The sequence below is a fragment of the Calonectris borealis genome, chromosome Z (assembly GCF_964195595.1).
Source record: "Calonectris borealis chromosome Z, bCalBor7.hap1.2, whole genome shotgun sequence".
Lineage (NCBI taxonomy): Eukaryota > Metazoa > Chordata > Aves > Procellariiformes > Procellariidae > Calonectris > Calonectris borealis.
In genome coordinates, this window is record NC_134352.1 from 70,897,352 (window position 1) to 70,919,654 (window position 22,303).

The following is a 22,303-nucleotide window of genomic DNA, read 5'->3' on the forward strand; positions in this document are numbered from 1 at the left end:
TCCATCTATAAATTTAGGTCCGTGCTTCTATTTTTAACTATATACATATCAATCAGTGAAAACACTGATCTCATTAGGCATTTCTTCTATTCTAAGGAAAGCTGCATTCTACTTTATTCAATGTGAAATACTTGATTTCCCCTAATAAAATCTCTATTTTCCATTAAAAAAAAAAAATTATCTGCAATCAAACACATTGTGTCAGGACAGATCAAAGACAATACATTTATTAAACTTTGAGAAAAACAAACAAAACACTGACATAAGGAAAGTTAAATAGAAACTGAAAGACACATCTTCTGACCGGCGTATAATGGCTTGTGTGACCAGTAAAGTACCAAAATGACATTCTGAGTTTGATTGAGGTATTTAACTATTTTTGGCAATAGAAACAGAGTAAGAAACTTCTTCCAAACACACACATAGGCATTACTTGTATTAGTGTCTATCATCTATGAAATTTTATATGAAACTAAATAATGTAGCTGTTAGAAAAATATAGCAGCAAATTAGCAGAATATCTAATGCACATTTACCATAAAGTACGTGCTAAACTTAAAAATCCCACCCAATAGTTGGGCCCAGTCCTGTAGCCCTTGGTCACAAAGAGAGCATCAGTGAGTTCAGTAGGAGACATCACGAGCAAGACCTGCATTCACTGCACTTCATACACTTCTGTTCAGGTCAGAGAAGAGAAATGAATGTCCCTATTTCCTTTCTAAGAAGAACCCTGCTATGATGAAACCATGGCCTAGGAAGGTAACTTCTGAAGCAGTAATAGTTCATTGCAAAGCTCCATCAAGTTCTTAATATAGGTAAGAACAAAGACAGCTTTCCCACTGAGTTTCAGTTTTCTCTCCTTTCCTGCTGAAAGTCTGCCTAACATGGTCAGAGGAGATGCTGTTAGGCTGCAAAAACAAAACCCACTTTTGAACAATACTGTATTCAATTCCCTTGTTCCACTGAAGTCTTTTAATCCTGTTACATCTTTAAAAATGAACTGCTGGCTAACTCCTGAAGTCCTAATTTTATTTTTTTAATCAAGACTTTATGTGGCGCAAACTAATAAATCTAGTGATACCTTTGGCAGTAGGAGGGCTTCAGAAGTTGGTCAAATGTGAAGAGATTATGCTGCTAAGTCACCAGAGCTTATTCATGTGTTCTCAAAAATTTTCAGTGAAAGTATAGTTTATATACTGTTTAATACTGTGGTCAACAAAATTTTGCTTATAAAAAGTGTATTATTAGCATTAACCAGAATCTGATGAAGAACAGAATAATTTGCCCCAAAATTTTGTATATTTTAATGTTTTCTACAAAACTTTAAATTGAATGTATATTTCTATATTAGTTACCATAAGAAAGTGATAGAATCAGTTACTTTAAGCTTCTACAATATTTCAAAATTTCTCTACAGGTTTCTTTGGAGGTATAAAATGGCTCTGTAAAAATCTATGTTTTCTTTTTGCTGCAAACAAAACTTTTATAAAACAGAAAACTCCTTTTTAAGATTGCAGCAATTACATTCCTTAGATGGGTCGTCATAATTGAACTACAGTGTGTAGTGTAATAGAAAATGTTTATGTCTTTATGACTAAAATATTAAAATATATTTTATTAATTTATATAAATCAAAATAGAGGTGTTATTTATTCAAGCTACTTTTGTTTTTTCACCTATATGTTCAGTTCCCAATTATTGATATAAAGATCTCTGCCAACAGCACGGTTTTTACTAAATTCTTAGACTTTATACCACCTGATTTTTAGCTTTATCAAAATGCATGATTTACTGTACATTAAACATAGTACTTTCAATGTTTAGTATCACAAAAATCAACACCCACAAGAACAAGACAGTCACGGCTAGTAAAACAGTCTCAAGACAAATTCATAGATAATATTTACAGAACACAATAGGAATATTTTGATGAATATTTTATGTTGCAACATTTCAGATAAAATTATAAGAACCACGAGAAACTTTTAGACTTCATTTTGGTTTCAGCATACAAGCCCAAGCTGACTGCTGTGAAATACTGCACACACCTCGTCAAAGAAGAGCTACGGCATGATTTTGTTCAGCTGGTCTGTGCTCACGTAGCCACAGGACATATTGAATTCCTTGTCTGGCACAGGCAGTGCAGTTGCATTGAGCACAAGGCCTTGTGGAGAGTGAACGATATGAATAGACGTATAGTCTGGGACAGGCATCTCCGAACTTGGGGTTTCTGCTGTTGAAGCTCCAAGATTGACACCGGTAGTGGTAAGGCTCTCTGTGGTGAAGTAAGCGTCCTCGTTACAGCTTTGCTCCTGAACATGCGGCTCATCCTCTTCCTGGGAAGTCACAGCAATACATTTTTTCACATCTGCCTCACAGAAGTAGGCGTTGTCCATGGTGAAGTTTTGTTCTGTGCAGCCTCCACACTGCGCTCTCCCCACCTTGGATTTCTGCCCTGGTGAAAGTACAACACTGCCTGCTGGAGTAATATCACTCACTTGCGCGTAAAAGTCAGTGTTTGTCAATGAATTCTGGGTACTTAGCTGGGTATGGACGGATGGACTAGCTGAGTCAATGCTGTTTGCAAAAGGTGGCCATGGCTGGCTATTTTCCGACTGAGTACTCATACGTGGTTGTTGGGTGTCTGTGTCGGCAAGGCTTGGAAGTGACTCATCATTATCTTTTCTATCAAGGCACAAGAGATCCTCTTCTTTTTCAGTTACCTTTTTGAACTGATCAATATCAGAGATGGCATCACATGTGTCGCTTGCACTGAAGTCCGTCTCTGGAATATCTGGTTCACAACAACTGGCCCGTCCAGAATCATCATCCTTCGCTCCCAAGCAAGTGTGAGGTTTCAGATGATCTTCACTCAGGAGCCTATCGGTATCTGAGACTCTGTTCTTTTCATTAGGGTCTTCTATGTCCAACTCAATAAACTCAACCCACAAGTCGTCATTGTATAGCTGGGTCTTGTAGTTGTCATGGCTGGCTAAGATGGAGTTCACTTCATCTAGCTTTCCTTTCTATAAAGCAAGAAAAAATAGATGTTATAAAGGAAATAATAAAAATGCTTGTGCTTTTTATGATGTTAACTTAAGGAAAGGTAACTGTAGCTGATGTAAGCATTGTAAGGGGTTTTTTATTATTTTATGAAAACTAATTCTGTGGCAACTCCTCCCACATCATAATTTTTTCCTACAAAATTGTTCTGCCTGGGACAACAATTGTCACCTGCTACTACCACCATGATTCCCACTGTAGATTTTAAGGCACAATATTACCTTCAAGAGATCGGGGTCAATCCCTTTAATCTTTGGAACTGGCACAGGAGGCAAAATCAGCATTTTTAACCTGGAAAAAATAAATCATGGCTTTTAATTGACAGTCGTTCTTTTTGAGGAAGTTAGAAAGAAGAGAGCCTTACATTGCGTTTATACTTAATTACTTCAAAACTGAAATGTTAGAAAATTCCTTTTCAAATAGTCCTAAGGAAAAGAATGATTGTTTTCTCTCACTGCAAATAAAAAAAACAAGTTTTCTGCAGCCTTCCTTGTTGAAATCACATACATTTATGTGGGAATCCATGTTGGAGTCTGGTCTTTGATAATTTAATGCTCCATAGAAAGAGAGTAAATTCCTAGAGCTCTGTCAATAGTTTCCCTTTTTCCATAATTTTCCAAGGAAGCTGATACAAGCCTCAGTGTGCAGAGTGATGTTCTCAAAATTTTCTTCTGGGGGACACAGTAGTCTTGCATAAGCCCAATAAATGTAAATAGGGGAACATAAAAAGGGAGTTGGTGAAAAGAGGAAATTATTTTAGAACTAATAAATAAAACAGAAACACAGCTGCAAAAATTTAGGCTAATATTTTGCCATCTCTATGACACTTCTGTTTTCTGAATTATTAACATAACAAGTAATATGTAGTAACGACAGGGTTTTACCGTTGTAGAGAAAGGCTTATGCATGTATGTACTGTGGAAACACATATTATTCTAATCCTTCATAAAGTGAATTTCTAATTCTTTGAGGGGGCAAAAAATAATTAAAAAAAAAGAAAACCCGAATAGAAGGATGATTTTCCATTAATAATAATCCAGCAATAGCAGGTCATGCCTATCTCCTCCATTTTACCTCCCTGCTTGTTTTGCAAACAGATAAACTGTAGTTCCCAAAAGGAAAAGTCAACATTCTCTTTATAATGGATTACTTGCTTATTTTAGAAAGTAAACTGTGGGAATGGTAGATCCAAATCCAAATATTAGTTTTGCTGCATTGTTAGTGACCTTGGTAAGGTCCAGAGAGGATCAGAGGAGTCTTTAGGAGCACTAGAGAGAAATTTAGGCACCTTCTGCTTAACTATGGAAGGCCCCAATTCCCCAGCTGTTTTTGTTTTTGGCAGACCTTCACAGTTCTGCCCAGCAAGCCTCAATGAGAGCCAGAAATCCACTAATTTTCCACCTAATCCCTGGAGGGGCTGTGTTAGCTGTGCACTGGCTGGGCTCTCAGGGTACCATTTTAAGACTTGCACTTACAGTTGAATCCACAAATCAGCTATTCTGACAGGATTGGGCACTGCTTCTAACAAAACAGACATAGGATTTTACCAGTTGCTGCCTGGAGAAGTCATTCAGGAGGGAAAACTACGCTCTGCTCCTTTCTTAGCCTTGCATAATTTAAGCCTGCATCTCTCAAAAGAGTATGGCCTAACCTTATGGCATCTGTCCTAGGGAGCCTGGTTCAGATCTTGTGAGATCAGAATTGAGGAAAATATGAATTGGTATCTTTTCAGATACAGGAGGAGACCAAGCCTGGATATTTTGCATTATGGGAAATCTGTGCAGCTGGCTCTTCTGCAGAATACATTGCCACTCCCACCACATCATGCACCAGTTTGAAGGAAAGGGTGCAGGCCCACAGGTCCGGAAAAACTTTCCAGATGAAGGGTCCTCAGTGGAGAAAAGGCTCCTCCAGCAGTCATGATTAGCATGGAAGATATTAACTTGGAAGATGTTAACATGCTCTGATCAGAGACATGCTTCAGCCCTCAGGATCTTCTTGTGACCAAGCCACTCCTTGCTCAGTGTGCTGACCTTAGTGAGCTCCTGGTCTGACGTGCGAGTTGTTCTTGCCCCATTCTGACACATCAAGCTTTTGTCACACATTGTATCAGGAGCCTTGCTCTTAACTCTGGGACCAGGATGCTATTGCAGGGAGTGGCTTCCTGAAATTAAGCTCTGCCAAAGCATAGTGCTGCTTGCCTGAGTTATTTTTTCAGAGCTGCTCCAACTGCACCATATTGTTTTCATTTCAATGACTTGTCCTTATGCTGGTATGTGCAAAACACCTCAGTGTTGATTTTCAAAGACCACTGACAACATGCATGTGTGCGCTGGGACTTGACCATGGTGTTGCTCCACGGTCTAGGACAGTACTGGTATGGCATCCAAGCTGAATTTTTCTGCCAAAACCTATCCCTGAACACACATATTAGGGGATGAATTAACTTTGAGACCATTTTGTCATTTTTATATACGTGTCATTGTTTCATTTTTACAAATGACACAATTTTATAATTTTTATAAATTACACAATCCTGTGCTTTGTTTTATTTTATTCCTGTTATTTACAGGAGCTGCAGTCTATCCGCAGAGACCAAATACTCCCCTATGACTCAAGCTCCTTCCCTTGGCTTGATGAAGAAATAGTCAGATTAGTGGAATAGTCTAAGAACAAAAACAAATATATAGGCATATGTTTGTGTGAAACTGCTGAAGAGTATGTGGGTAAGAATAGTATTTACAAAATTTAAATGGACTAAAAAACCAATCCCCTTCAAAGCCTAAGTAAATTAACTATGTAAATACTGTAGAATAAAATGTTCTGCAATCCAAAAGGAAGAGGAGCTGTCAACATAATCAGATTCCCGCTGCTGAAGGCCCGGTACGTACATATGCCAGCATCCATGTAGCTTATGAGAATGGGCAACAAGCTCAAAGTAGTTTCTAGTCCCTCAGATTTGAAACAGCTGAAGCACCCTATTTTGTAAGCTACAAGTACATAAAATCTGACAAATAAAAACTCTCTACCTTGGTTGTTTAGACAGCAGGATTAAGATCACTGTTACGGCCAGGCCACATGCTCCGAAGATAACAACTAAGAACCATGGGAACTCAATTTCTGAAACAGAAGAACAAAAACATGTTAGCAGGAATCTGCACCTCTGTTGCATCTTTAATTTCAACCTTCTCTTCCACCTCCTGAGGATTCCAGAGTGGTAAAAACTAATAAGAGAATTTTTGGTTACTTAAATGAGAAAGTTCTGTGTTAAGCAGAAATAAAAATACCCTTTTGGTCTCAATAGTTTCCATACTGCATTTGTGAGTCCACTGAGACTCCTTGCAAAAACAGACTGAGTTTTTAAATATAAACAAGATCGTAGGACAGACAATATATGTAGCAAAACCAGCCATGAGGAACATCCTGCCTGCTTGGAACATGCTACCAGTAGTCCTGACGGCATATAATACCACACCACAGACCATGTTACTGCTTGTTTGCCCAAGCTGAAAGAATATTATTAATAGCATACTAAATCATAGGCAAACTATTCTTCTCTCACAGAAACTAAAATATAGTAGTGTCAAAAAGCATACTACTCCTCTTTCTAAAGGCTGAACATTAATTATGTTGTGAACCACCAACCAACCAACGAAAAAAATTCTCCCTTTTATTTACCTTGCAGGTGGCTACAAAGAACTTAGCTCATTGAGAAATGCAATTTGGTAGTAATGAAGAACAATGCTGATAAATGAAATGTTTTCTCTTTTAAATACTGGCAATTCCATTATACTTAAGCTGACAATGTAGAATATAAAGTATAGAGAAATTTATTCTGGCTGTAGTCTTAGATGCTTCTCATTTGTTCCCAATTTTAAGTTTTCCATACAAACTTCACTTATTTTTTGGGCCAAGGAATACTGGACAGAAAGCTTTAGAATTCTATATATGAACATAAATATATGTTCTTTTGGAGAAAAAAGAAAAAATTCAGGTAACAGTTTTAGCCCTGTGCTCCCAGCGTACATTTTGAGTGGATGTGTTTTCAGGCATGAGTAAAGTCCTATCTGGATATGTCTGTGTTAGGCAGGTCCCTATTTTAATGGAGAACCAGTAACTCCTTCTGTCAGTGAGACCTGCGAATGTCCAGCTGCTTCAAAAAGCTAAAATACTGCATTTGAATTTAACTACTTCAAATTTTTAATACGGAGAAAATTTAAATTTTCATGCTGTGTTCCTAAAGATGGTATACAAACCAAGCAAGAATAAATTCTCAATCAAATCAGATCACTGCTGCTGTGTGAGATGTATGGATATGGATCAACCTGCAGAATCTGGGTTGTAGTGACTGAAGAAAACTGTGTTTGTAGGATGGCCTTAGATTTTCATGGTATTTTAACTTTGTTCATATGAAAACCTTGACAAATTAATGTAGCTGAGGTTAATAAAATAATGCCACATGTCCAGAACATCAGCTGTTCATATAAATTAGGAATTAAAACTAGTAAAATGAATAGTTAAAAAGGGGAATCTAGCAAGATTTTGAAAGATGAGAGTCACGGGTGGTTTTATTTAACACGTTCACTAATACCCTGAAAAATGAAGTGAAGCAGCTTGTTAAAATAATTCGCTGAAGAGCTCATATTTTGAAGAGTTAATTTAGTAGCTCAGAACTGAGAATGCTTTAGGAAAAGGCACTATCTCATTCTTTTAATAGAAAAAATATAGTGCTCAATGGCTGTTTCTTCTTCTGTCTTTAATGGCACTTTAAAAACCAGACAGAAGCAAGAATCACAAAAACACTTGCTGTCCTTGATAGTATCGGGCAGATCAGAAAAGCACATCATTCTGATAACAAACTTAGCAAGCAGTATAACACTTTAACAGAAGTGACAATTCTTCTCTTCACGACTGGAGTGCTCATTTTAGACAATGAAGTATGAGATTTAACTGTATTTTAGGTTCTCTAAGATGTGCAACAGCAGTTATTATTTCTGATTCTTAAAGCTATCTGTATTTTTGCTGTCTGATGAGCTGTGAAACTCAGCCTTGCTGAGTTTACTTCTGAGCTTCTATATGGAACTTGTACATTCTCAATCTCACCAAATGATTTTCATATAGTAGGCTGAATTATCAATCTATTCAAGCATACAACATCAACGATAAGGGGAAAAAAAAAAAACCCACCACCGACAAGACAAAAAGACAGCATGGTTATAAAAACACTTTACTGCACTTCGCTTATTTACCTTCAGCACAATGAACAAATTCAACGCCTGCTTGAGAGAAAGATATGTAAAGGATTTCACTGAACTCCCCAAATTTTTCGGAGGTACGTTGTCTTGATCGGACTCGTATCTCATAATCTCTTCCCATCTTCAGAGAGTACAGTGGAACCATTGTGGAGAGCCTGGGTTCTAACTGTAAAGACAGAAGGACTGTGATTTATTTGTTTGAGTTGTACTGCTTCTTGATTTCAGAATAAACATTTGAAGGCGTTTCTGGTACTTGGAACTGTAAGGATACCACGAGAACAGTTCAGAGAAAATTCACACCATTTACTTTTGACTTACTAGCCGTCAGGCTTTGCTGTGCTTCAGGGAACCAAATGCGGAGAATCCAAGCTCTCTGTAAATACAGTCAGTGAAGAAAAGCAGCTGCCCCCAGTTACATGCCATAAGTAGGTGGTGTGAACATCTCCCACTGATCTTATCAAGTTGGAAATCTTTTTTACCCTTATAACACAACGTTACTGACTTCACAATGCCAAAAACCTTGTTAAAATATCACGGGAGTCTTAAAACTAGTGCAATCTCCACTACAGAATGAATTCTAAAAAGCAAAATTATTTAAAGACCTTCTAACCAGATGTATTGCATCTTACAAATGTATTTATTTGAGGAACATCGCATAGCTCCCAAAATCTTCAACTATATATGAAATGTGATAATGGAGACTCTGTGAGAGCTGGCATCGGACTGTCGGTCTTGAGACTTCTGTATTAACTGCAACATACTTAGATACTGCCGCATATCAAACTCTGTAGGAAGTCACATTAGAGATCTTAATGTGTGAAATCTCTCTCTTCTTCTATTACTCCTCTAAGAATATGTATTTTAGCTCCAACAGCCCAACAGAAGTATATAAAAATAAGCAAAATGTGCTCAAAATAGAAATCCATGTGGCAGATGTTATATTCTACTTTTACTTCAGAATCAAGGACGATACTGGCAAAATTCATCATGGGCTAGAATTAAAACACCTGGAAAACAGTAGCCATTGGGGATTTGAAGGAACCTTCAATAATCCTATAATTACTGTAGCTGCATAATCTAAACTTGAGACACACTCTGTTGGTAGCTACGATCTGTGGAGTTCTCTGATCCCTGGGGGCTCCAGACTGAAATGTTCTGAGAACCGACCAGTCAGATTTTGGAGGAGGCAGTGATCCCAGGCAGACTGCTTTTCTCTGCTAGTGGTTGAGCACGAGATTGTGGAGAACCATTGCTCTACACCACAAAGGTTTTTAACACGTGAAGACTATCCAGTTGGAAAGTGTTGGGAAGGGAATACAATATATACTAGTCCAGTTTACTTATTTCATGCTATGAAGCCACAAAGAAATAGCACACTGAAGTTTTACAAGTAGTGGTTTTTTTTTGTTTGGGGGTTTTTGTTGGTTTTTTGTTTCTTTTTTCTGAGACAGTTAGTGGAGATTCTTAGGGATGCTGGACCACACAAAATTTTATGTACCCCACGCAATGGTGGCACTTGGAAAAAGCAGTACGCAGGCCAAAATAGAGCCCTGAAAAATATGAGGTAAAATTACTGTAGCTGTGTACCTGAAATCGCAAAAGTTCCTAAAGAATAGATAGTTGATTAATCGGCAGGATGTCTCTAGTCCATCAATGAACTAACAAAACTTTACGTAAGACATCTGGATGGAGCAAGACATACAGACTGGGGAACGGAATAGATAAATAGCGTTTGTCATATGGATTAAATAAATTAAAAGCCGTATGAAAGAGACATGATAAAAGATAACTAATAAAAATGCACAGCAGCATATAGCAACCTCATTTAAAGTATGTGAAGGGAGCTTGGAACCAAATTGCTGGGTTGCTGGACGTACTGCGTGCTGTTCAATCAGTGTACACAGAGTGATGTTTGTGACTGCCATACTAAAGACACGTGTGACAAACCTGCTGTCACGCTGAGCTGTGTGACTGCGCTGCCTGCACGAGTCTGGCCCTGTAAGAGGGGGTTAACACAAACTGCGGGGCACCTGTTTGTCACTAGTCAGCTGGAGCCCCCGGGACCCTGAGAGTGCCCACCGGGATGGGGCACCAGAGGCAGAGGCTGGCCCAGGCACGACAGGCAACACAGCAACCAAGGCAACGGCTTTCACCAACTTCAACAGAAAAATGGTGAAAACTGGGAGACGGGCAGTACCAGGGAAAGGTTCAGCGGTACCCTGGGTAGGCATAGCACAGGGTCGCGCACCCATGTCAGGGACATGGAGATATTAGGCTGTGTATCCAATGCAGTGCAGGGAGATGAGTGTCGCATCCCTCAAACGAGTAAGCCCTGTATCTCTCTCAGCCACAGTGCTGTATGGACACAACAATGGTGTTCAGCTCTGGAGTTAGTACTCCGTGCTTCCCTGCCCTCAGCATACTTAACTGCACTGTGAAATGGACGTTTTCCAGCAAAAATTCAACAAGATAATGAGAGCCAGCACAGTCCTCCCTGGTCCAGCACTGAGGACTGAGCTGTGATCACCAGTTTCATCCCATATTAGGTGAATCTGGGCCTGGGTTCTTTGTTTTTTTTTTAATAAGTCAAAAGATCAGGCCAATCTAAAATATGATAAATAACTAAAGGAAAATTAGGCTTTCAGGATTCCCTATCACACGTACATTTTTAGGCACTTCGTAGACAGACACTTCACTATGAAGTCATCATTCTTCACTACTGCTCAGCTAATGTGTGTTTTCATACCTTGTTTGAAAAACACAGCAGCCTCACAGGGTCTGTATAGCTATTGCTAGTCATGACTAGTAAACTTGGATAGGCATAAGGGGGGGACAGAATTTTAGTCTAGTAATGTAATGGGTAACACTTCAAGATAAGAGGGCAGAATTTTAAAAAGATACCCAGCAAGGAGCTAATAACAATGAAATTTTTTCAATCTGTGAGCTAGACTACATTTGGCTCTCTCATGAACACCTGCTATATGAGGGTAGGGATTTTGTTGTTTTTAGGAAGTTTCTCAGAAAATAATTTTGATCCTCTTATCACTATAACTTACTGTTATACTTTACTAATTAATCTTTTAGTCTTCTTTCAATTCGTAAGTTATCTATTTTTAGTAAATTTTTATTTTTAGTAAATGGATTGAAAAAAATGAATGCTATACATGAAAAACCAAGCAGGTTCATCCCAATAAGGGGGAGACTTAGCACAACTAAAGTACTATAAATTAATTTTTGTATCAGTTTTTTGTATCAGTTATATGTACAAAGCATTATGGTATATTTAAGCAGTCAAAGATTAGCCTTTGTGTAAAAAGTAGTAATAACAGTATAACTAGACATTTATCTCTTTACTGCTTCAATACTCATTACAGAAGATATTTGTAGTGAAGAATGCAAAGAGTGAAATCGTTGCTTCAATGCGGTTATTCAGAGTTTTGCTATTGTCTTGGGCCAGACCAAGATTTTGTCCAGAAATTTCTCTTTTATGCTCTGGTAGTGTCTCAGGGAATTACGCCATGTTTGTGCTTTTAAGCTGAAAGGCACAATAACATACAATATATACAGCTGCAGTACAACATAATTTATAGTACTATTTTTCTTAAGGCAAGTATAGTATTCAGCAATTCCTTATCTGTTTTCTGAAAGAAGAAAAGCTGGTCTTCAAACCTTTGCTTTCCTGAGAAGAACTATTCTCAAGGCATGCTGGAATTATTGCTTGTACTGGAGCAAGAACAAAGCTTTATTAGGGTATTTATATGATTGATATCTAAAGGCTTATAAAAAAATAAAAAATGTGCATTTTTAAAGAGGTATCCATATTGCCACCTGTTTTTGTAGATCCCATAAATACTCTGCAGATTTTCAGGTTCTTACAGAGTACTGATTTACTGCCTAAACTTAACTCCTCTTGTAGGCTTTAAAATATAGAGACTGCACAGAAAGCATAGCTTAAACCAGTATAGAGAGAAATTCAGACAAGTATTAGGAAAAAGTTATAGACATTATAGGCCTGTTTGGCTGCAGACTTAATAATAAGGAGTAGGATAAACAGAAAATGCTAACATTGAGAAGGATCAGAGGTGAGGAAGGGTCCAAGGTCTTTCACAGATGAAGGCAGGCAAACCAGTCTGACTATGTTTCAATTGGTAAATTTGCCTTTTGTAGATTAAGACAAATTCACAACAGTATTATCTGCTTTCCTTCTGTCAGTTAACTCAGTTCTTATTAAGAAGAAAGCAAAGGAAGGGTTCTGCTCTGAAATGAGATTCTTATTGCATTGAGCTGGTATTCAGGAAGAGTTCTCCATATGCAAATATGCCATGACACACTGGCACTTAGCCTATGCATTCAGGTAAGCTGGGTACAATTTCTTCCCCGTAATAGGAAAACTAACTACATGAGAAGTTAAGTTATTTTCGAAAAGAAAACTTAAAAGATTTGGGGTATATATATTTTATATTTTCATGGACTATCCATATATATCTAAATTTCCCATTGCTGTCTGGTATGAAATCTGTATGTCTTATCTATGTTGCATTATTTTTATTTGCTTATTGTATCAGACTTTAAATTATAACTCAACACTTCTCTTTCTTTTTTTTTAATCTACTGAAATGATAATTATAAATACTAGAACTTTACAGGTACCCTGAAGAATCTGGACTGACATGGTGACATTTTCCAAACAAAATATTCCTGTTCCAACTACTAAAAATACCATGCACTGTTTCAAATAGCTGAGGTCTAGCAAAACAAGAGAGAAATATTTTATTCTTGAAAAAACTTGTATATATCTGACTATGGCTACACTTTCTAATCTAACACAGGGATTTCAGGGTTTATTATTATCCTGCATGCCAACTATCTTGACACATAAAGTTACAATGTTTGCTAGAAAATGTCAGGAGAATATGGGTATATTGTTTAAGACTTGACTTAAAGTATCATCTAATTAGCAATTACAAACCTGTTGCTTTTCATAGTAGTACAAAAGTGTTAGGGACAGAGCAAGTCTGCACTGTACTGTGACTATTGTATAATAAATATTTGCTTCATACCTCCTTCCATTTTGTCTCATTAACTTCTTTGTACTGCAATTCATACTCCAGAGTAATCCATCCTTTCTGAACATCTGCTGTTGGTGGTGGATCCCATCTTACTTGGATATCCCCATGGATCCCAGTCTGACTAGTATTTAGCAGAGTCCAGTTAAGGTGGACAGGGGGATCAGGTAGTACTGTTTAAACAGAGTATTTGGAATAAAACAGCCAGTTTTCAATGTGAAACGATCATTCTTACTACACACTGTTAAATGATTTCAGGACTAAAAAAGCATTAACCACATATTTGCTGATTAAAATCTAAACCTATGAGTCAATGACAAAGTCAAAACTACAAGTTTTGTAACAAGAAGGCACCCTGCCCTTGGCGGTAGACATGCTCTGCATAAATCTCACCTGAGTGACTAATAAAGAAGACTAAGGATATATTACCTATTACGCTACATTTCCCAATAGCAGCTTATAAAACACCGAGACATAAACAATTCCCCATCAAAATTTAAATTCAGAGTTCTCACTAGAAATAAAAACAATAGTTGGAGTAACAAAGATAGATAAATCAAATATTTGGTAACTAATATAGAAGTACATTGAAAAACTATGGTATCTGAAAAATGAATCTAATTTTGCTCAGCTGAAGAGAGCAGTGGGTAATCTAGTCACTTGCAGGAATAAATTAATTGCATATACATACACCAGCGCTCTGAACAAGCAATAACGTTTGCAAAGTCCCAGACAGTCACAATTCATATTGCAATAAATAAAAATTATAGCTTAGAAATGGTAAACATCCTGATTCTGTAGATTAGTGTTGATTCAGGAACAAAAACCTGTTTTTTTCCAGAACTTTGCAGAATCAAGATTTTAACACTGTCCTTGCTCACACTGACCACAGGTATATAGCATCCATTAGAAAGGGCTCAGAGTGACAGCAAAGGCAAGCTCATCTGCACACATTTGAGAGACCACCGACAGTCAGAAAGAGAAATCACGTATTTGCTTTTATCCTTTAAGCTTTCTTCCAGTCTGGGCAATATTTTCTGGTGGATCACATTACATATGTTACAAAACCAAATCCCTTCCTACATATCATATTTTTTAGAAACTAACCTTTCTGAGAGGGAAAATTTAAATACAGTGTGAGTAATATGAATGCTTATAGCATCACACCTATTGCAATATAAAAATATAGAGGTAAAATGCATAATGGAAGCATACCTATTTCATCAACGCTGAAACATTTTTCATCAAATACTTCATCTTTATTGGCAAGCTTAACACAATACGGTATCCAAATAGAGGTGTAGGACGTGTTGAAATAACAACTGTTTTCTCCTGCAGTGATATAATCAGGGCATTCTTTCCAGTCTTCGTCATTCCTAGAATGACAACAAAAATGTAATATACATGAGAGAGAGATTTATAGAACTTACAAACTACAAATTACAGATGTTACAAGACATTGTTGATAAGGCATAACTTTTATGGAAGTGAGAAAAACATGTCAATATTGATTGTGATTTACAATGAAAGCAAACCACTATCCAAGCAACCTGCATAAATGAGTTTAGGTTCTCATGTACTGTTAGTGGCATTTCTGTGCTTTGGATGCTGCTTCCAAAAGCACAGTCAGAGAGCACATCTTGCCACGCTGGCAGGTGCTAATGACTACCAGCAAGGAGAAACTTAGGTAAATTTGGTACGCATTTAAGCAACCGTGGTTCAGGCAAAGCTAAACTGCAGTAAGATGCCCATCTGTGCAATGAGGTCTGAAACAGTGAAAGCCAGTCCTTACGGCAGATCAGTACTGCACCACCTGCAAAGCCAAGGACAAGGGAGTGCGTTGCCCTGGGGAGCTGAATCGGGGTGTAGGCACGGGAGCATTGATCGCTCACACGGGGAAGTGCCCAAGGGTGGGTGCTGCAGGAGACCTGGCACAAACCAACCCAGGACTGCAGGATGTGGACGAAGGAAAGAGAAATACAGGGCTTTTGAGTGAGGACGGGCTAATTCCTTGGGATACAAAACTTCTGAAACACAGGCTTGGAACTACTAGCAAGAAACCTCTTACACTTTTCCATTCTGACTTTGTTCAATAATTCATAAATGTTCTTTGTAAATAAAAGAATTGCAGCAGGAAATATCACATCCATTTCATCTCTTAAAAAAGACAAACCAGCAGAGTTTTAAAGAGTGGCATGAACTCTTAGACTGAGAAACAGTTCTACTTGTATAGGGTCATTTTCATTCGGCCAAGCTGAAACTAATCAGCAAGTTCAAAACCAAAAAAGTCTTCAGTTAAAGCAAAATGTGAACGACCAAGTTGTTAGAAATAGTCTACAGGAGAAGTGACAGACATTTATTCAGTATTTCTGAAGTCAATTTAGAAGAACAAATCTCATAGTGAACAGATCTGCTGTTGCTGTTCTTTATCTCGGTAATACCTCTCAGCCCAAATACAGACTGAACAGGGATCTTTTCAAAAATTACAGTCTTGGTTTGTTAAAAATACACCGTAAATGCCTTTCCTTACTAAGAGCCATTGAAGCTGTACAGAAGGAGGATTAAGCTAAATCAACTACGCCAAGTGCAGCCTTCAATACTGGAGTGGGTGCTTAAGAAGTAAAAAGGCAGATGCTACATAAATTGAGTAAGAAGCATTTCTGCCACTAAGCACAGGTCTTGTGCTTAGCTGATGAGACCAGACACTTTTCTAAAGGAAATGCTGTAGCTCTGCCAGAGTCAGGACTTGATAAAGGTATACGTGGTTAAGATACTATGACTTGTGTTAAGTAGGAGGCTGGGTGAGATGATAAAGTTCAGTCCTGAGCCTTAAATGTTGCTTGCACATTGAAACAGAAATATTTTTAATGTGGATGTTCAATTCACACCTTTTATTGCAGTATTCTAATTTCTAGGACAAAGATGAAATACGTGATCCACTCAATGTACGTGGTACTGCTTTATTGTTGAGTTGAATTAATTTTTAAAGTTTGTACCCTCATGGTACATGCCACTGACAACTGTCAGCTAAACATTTACACTCTAATAGTGGTTTTAACTTGGATTCCTATATTTCTGAGTGGTCTCAGAATAGTAAGTAAGAAAGCCAGCCTTGCCATTAGGCTTAAGTTTGCTACGCAAATGTATCATCACCAGTAGAAAGTGTCTGTAGATCAAAAAGTTTGAAACCCAGTACATGACATGGAACAGAAACTCACATCCTCTTATTCCTGTGAAAAAAAGGCCTGTTGTCCTTAATATCCATTACTGCTAATGCCGTATGTCCTCTTTCAGCCTAACCATTGTAACAATCTGAAAATTACAAAAGCTTAAGTGGAATGTGCATCAGAATTGAACAGGGCTCAATGAAACACAATCCCCAGTCTCAGAGCAGCCTTTTCACCTGGACCTGCACATTCGGACTTTAATCGAGCAACTCATCAATGGGAGCTTTATAAAGCTTTAATAAAAATTTGAAAGGGGCTTGTATCCAAACTCCACATCTGTGCACAGACATAACAAATCTAAGGTATCAACTGAAGTTCCCTATCAAAAACTCCTTTCCCAAGCCATACAGTGTTCAATTTTGGATTCTGCAACCTGGACCTAAATTTAGTAAGAATGTGTTCTTAATTATCTGCCAACTAATACTTGTCGCTGCAAATTGCTTAATAATTAACAACAATTTTTGACATTGAAAAATACGCACTTAAAACACAGTTTTATGCCCTTAAAAACAGTATGGCTCGTATCATAGAAAAAAATTATCAGCAATAAGCGAACAGGCATAGCAAAATATATGACTTCTCTCTCTTCTCCTCTTTCTTTTGTTCTTTCCATATTATTACCTTTTCATGTACAATAGTTGTATTGTTCCTGGAGCAGTGAGGTTATAAAAATTTCCATCAGTCCAATAACATGAAAATGTCTCCAGTTCAGGTGATCTGCACTTGCTGATTTGTGGCCACCGCAAAAGGTCTGTCAGGAAAAATGACAGGGCACAAAAGGAGACACGTTAAACAAATCCGTAAACCAGACTAACATTTAACATGCTGTTAAAATTGTTAATAAATAATTAACTTTTCCAATTCCTTATGTACAATGAGGCAAGATTTAAATTCTTATGTGCATATATGTAGATGACTATACCTGTAGGAAGCCAAATTTGAAAGATGGGTTGAGGCCTCTTTTGTGCAGGGTAGCATTGTTAGTATCACAGCCTGACACACACCGCGGGGACCTGCCAACCCTATAGCTGTAGTTGAATAGAATAGAATAGACTATTTCAGTTGGAAGGGACCTACAATGATCATCCAGTCCAACTGCCTGACCACTTCAGGGCTGACCAAAAGTTAAAGCACGTTATTAAGGGCATTGTCCAAATGCCTTTGAAACACAACAGGCTTGGGGCATCAACCACCTCTCTAGGAAGCCTGTTCCAGTGTTTGACCACCCTCCCGGTTAAAGAAATGCTTCCTAATGTCCAGTCTAAACCTCCCCTGGCGCAGCTTTGAACCATTCCCATGCGTCCTGTCACTGGATACCAGGGAGAAGAGACCAGCACCTCCTTCTCCACTTCCCCTCCTCAGGAAGCTGTAGAGAGCAATGAGGTCGCCCCTCAGCCTCCTTTCCTCCAAACTAGACAAGCCGAGAGTCCTCAGCCGCTCCTCACAGGACATGCCTTCCAGCCCTTTCACCAGCCTTGTTGCTCTCCTCTGGAGGCATTCAAGGACCTTCACATCCTTCCTAAATTGGGGGCCCAGAACTGCGCACAGTGCTCCAGGTGAGGCCGCACCAACGCTGAATACAGCGGGATAATCACCTCTTTTGACCGGCTGCTTGTGGTCTGTTTGATTAGTTCAGTACAGATATTCCTGAATTAGCCTTGCACTTGCTTTACAGAAAGCGTAGTACTGCAGAGCTCGGTATTAGACCAACACAGCTTAGTATGTACCCAGCTGAGCAGTTTTGCAATGTGTCCACTCATTAAGAGTAGCTACCTTGAACTGAGTTCAGGTTTTTGTATGCGACATTGTGTAGATAGAACCTTGCTCTGAGAGAGATAAGGACAGCTCTAAGCATGTGCCTGTTCTGCCACATGCTGCTTCTATATTCATAATTTCTGTTCTTTGTCAAAACTAAACGATGTAGGGCCACGAAATGACTGCTACAATTAGTCAGCCTCATCAACTCTTGTGAGAAAAATAAAAACAAAAGTTGTGGGTATGACTCACTCCTTTCAAAGTAAATACTTAACTTTTTCCTGATTTTTAAGGGTCTAATGCCAATGTTTCCTATTTGGCCTGGAAAGGGAGATCACATGCACATGGAAGCGTCTACCTCTCTTCACTGACTATCTGGGAAATATGATCATTTATTTAAGAAAATTTCTCCATAAGGCACTTAAAATGTAGTTATTATTCAGGTGTTTATGATTGCTGAAATGATCCTTGGCCAGGAAATGACATGATGCTACTGGATCCTGCATGCGAAATTCTTTGCAAATATTTTTGCAGTATCATGACTCTGAATACCAGAATTTCAGACTAGATATAAGGAAGAAGTTTTTTACGATGAGGGTGGTGAAACACTGGAACAGGCTGCCCAGGGAGGTGGTAGATGCCCCATCCCTGGAAACATTCAAGGTCAGGTTGGACGGGGCTCTGAGCAACCTGATCGAGTTGAAGATGTCCCTGCCCATGGCAGGGGGCTTGGACTAGATGGCCTGTAAAGGTCCCTTCCAACCCAAACTATTCTATGATTCTATGATAATATTTGGCACAAAATATTTACACTCAAAGTTGGAAAAAGTATTAAGGTACAGACATCCACAGGCACCAGATGCTTCCTCCTGCGCATGAGGGTTTTGTAGCCTTCCTGCATGTTGACTCCTTTATTTACGGTTGAGACAGTCACAGCCACTCAACACCAGAGCAATTTGTATTTCTTGTGCTTAATGGTTCAAACTGTGTGCTTTATATTATACGTTGCCAAGCATCCACATCAGGCAGTAACTAATACATGACTATTATGGATTTCTGTTTTGTTCATCCTGTATCATTGCCTCATTCACACTTTGGACACTGAACAAGGCCTGAACCTATGTTTGTAAATAAGAGATTTCGTAAGTTGGGTGGCTTACACCGCCCCGTCCCAAGCATTTAGAATTCTTCTTGCCAACCTAAAATAGCTGATGTTTGATTGGAAAGATTTAAACAGAAAGGTTTTTTTCTCTTTCTTAACCAGCATGTTCCATTTCACTGAACTTTAAATAAATTTCTTTTTAAAATTGAAACGAATTTTGAAGAGTTGCAGCAAATGCAAAAAATCACACTGTTCTTTTTCAGAAAATATTGAAACAAAACATTTTGACTATTGTACCTGATTTTATTTGGTATGGTATATTTGACAGCTTTGGCCTAAATCCCCAAATGCTTTTGATTGACCTTGATTTGAGCTTTTATACATTTTTACATCATTCATCAAACAATTTTCATGTGGTAGAAATCTTGATTAAAAACAGCACATGATCATGAAATTACAAACTGTCATAACATAGATCCAAAATAAAACAGAAGATTCAAGAAGTATTGTAACTTTTTAAATGTATGAATGTTCCAGCTTTCAAACTTGAACTTTCTTTTCTATTTAATTGAAAATCAAATCATTGTTTAAAAACAAAACAAAGAAAAATAAATGAAAGTTTCTGCCTTTACTTCAAAGACATGAGTAAAATTGCCTCAATGGCATAATACCTATAATCAACAAGACATGAGTCTCTCCCTTCTTCTATAAACAGATAGTGTGCAAGGAAGTACATGTTATGGCTTTTCCTGTTTCTATCCTCAGCTACGTGCATCAAGAACAAATATAGCTATTTTTAGTGACACAGGTTAAGAATTTGAGATAATGATATACTGGAAAACCCTCCTAAATTAGAATATTTCTGTTGATGCCTGCACCATATTTATAGCTAGAACATACACTATTTAAAGCCATGCAGACCATGTCCTCATCTCCAGGGGTAAATAAAGTCGCACTGTCACTTCTTAACATGATGAAATGAACTGAATGGAATCAAACTTCACTTACATTTTGAGAGGTCCAGCAGGATCTTAGATATAGGCTCTACAATGTCTTAATAATGAATTCTGTTGAATTCACCAGCTTTATATGCAAGCTAAATTAAAGAGTGAAAGATGTACGAACTCTTCTAGGAAAACGGATCATAACACAGCCAGAAGTGGCATCAGTCACGATGGAGAGGATTACCAGCGCACACAGAATACAGATTAAGACTTGGTCTCTTACACCCTATCTTAAGAGGAACATATCCCTAAGGTCCCACTTTCTTTTCCACTTCCTCGTGATGGGACTCTCAATTGTCTCAGGTGTTCCTTCAACAGGCACAAGAATTTCTGAGCAGGGAGCAGTTTTGTTTGGGATTCATATACTCTTGGTTTACCAGTTTATATATATATACATGTATATAATTTTTTTTTTATGACCAATTCCATTTGTAAGAAGAATTATCTTTTGATTGATTGTTTCCAGTTTTTGTGTCAAGTTTCCAGTCTTCAAGACCCCAGACTGGAGGAAACTTTGTCCTATTGGCTTGTATAAGGTTTGGCACTCTTGGGGTAGATCTCCTGAATTCCTTGTTTCCCACACAAGTCAATTATCAGCGTTGTACAGGACCCTGTGTGAGCTCCATCTCCTGAACAAACTGTACCAGAATGTGATAAAAGAACACAATAGCTCAGCTGAATGCATTTAGGCATAAAGGCAGCAGGGTACTGAAAGTAAAGGCTGTCAAACTGAGAATTTAAATAGACTAAAAAAGCAAAACAAAACATGGATACACACTTGCTCTTTTCCTACCTGATCCAATAAGTTCCGGTCAAATTGTCATGAATAAAACCACTTCCTTCATTCAGGATAATGGCTTGGCTGAATACGCAGCTTCAACAGTAGAAAACATGGAAAAACTGGTAAATCTGTGGCTTCCACTGTGACTACTAAGAAAGTTTGGTAGAAAAGTTCCTAGTCCTGCCCCTGGGTTTAGTCGAAGGTAAATGTTCAGCTGCCGGAACTGTGCTGCAAAAGAGTAAAATCTCTTCACGTTCTGCTCTCGTTATGTTATGACCACAGATTAGCCATGGTCTAAACTCTGTCTCAGCCAGAAGAAACTCTGCCAAAACAGTAGCTAAAACAATAGTGTGGTTTAGGGAAAGAATCAGGAATGCAGATGTGCCATCCCTTCTGCTTACATTTGTTTGTGGGTCACCAGCCCGCAGTTTTCCATTTAGTGTAGTTTCAATGCTATATATTCTTTAATCTTTAAAAAGAGAATACGGTACTGTAACTGCAGCTTACTGGAAGTTATATAGAGATGGACTTCAAAACAAAAAAAATCCTAAAATCTAGAGGTGTCAGAAGGCTAATTCTTTAGAGATTAAGTTCCCTTGTTTTTTTTGCTTAAAAATAAAATTTAACTTTAAAGGGAGCTAGCCTTGAGTGTGGAAGAGTGAGGAACTGAAGTTTCAGAAAATCAGCGAATCGGACAGAATCAGAGAATGGTTTGGGTTGGAAGGGACTGTTAAAGATCATCTAGTCCAACCCCCTTCCCATGGGCAGGGACATCTTTCGCTAGATCAGGTTGCCCAAAGCCTCATGCAACCTGACCTGGAACGCTTCCAGGGATGGGGCATCCACAGCTTCTCTGGGCAACATGGTCCAGTGTCTCACCACCCTCATTGTAAAAAAATTCTTCCTTATGTCCAATCTAAATCTGTCCTCTTTTAGTCTAAAACCATTGCCCCTTGTCGTGTCAGTACAGGCCCTGGTAAAAAGCCTCTCTCCATCTTTCGTATAAACCCTCTTTATATATTGAAAAGTCTCAGTATGATCTCCCAGAAG

At 38.2% G+C, this 22,303-nt stretch overlaps 1 protein-coding gene across 1 annotated transcript in view; it reads right to left on the bottom strand.

Annotated features, from left to right (window-relative positions):
• Window positions 1-211: 211 nt before the first annotated feature.
• The window catches only part of GHR (growth hormone receptor), an 88,586-nt gene continuing 66,494 nt past the window's right edge, over window positions 212-22,303 (bottom strand). The window contains exons 3-9 of the mRNA XM_075137502.1: window positions 17,233-17,362; window positions 14,600-14,760; window positions 13,379-13,557; window positions 8,313-8,484; window positions 6,093-6,183; window positions 3,285-3,354; window positions 212-3,026 (exon numbers count right to left, since the gene is read on the bottom strand). Coding sequence (XP_074993603.1) covers window positions 2,064-3,026; window positions 3,285-3,354; window positions 6,093-6,183; window positions 8,313-8,484; window positions 13,379-13,557; window positions 14,600-14,760; window positions 17,233-17,362 — 1,766 coding nt within the window. The 3' untranslated portion in view covers window positions 212-2,063. The remainder of the gene's footprint in view (window positions 3,027-3,284; window positions 3,355-6,092; window positions 6,184-8,312; window positions 8,485-13,378; window positions 13,558-14,599; window positions 14,761-17,232; window positions 17,363-22,303) is intronic.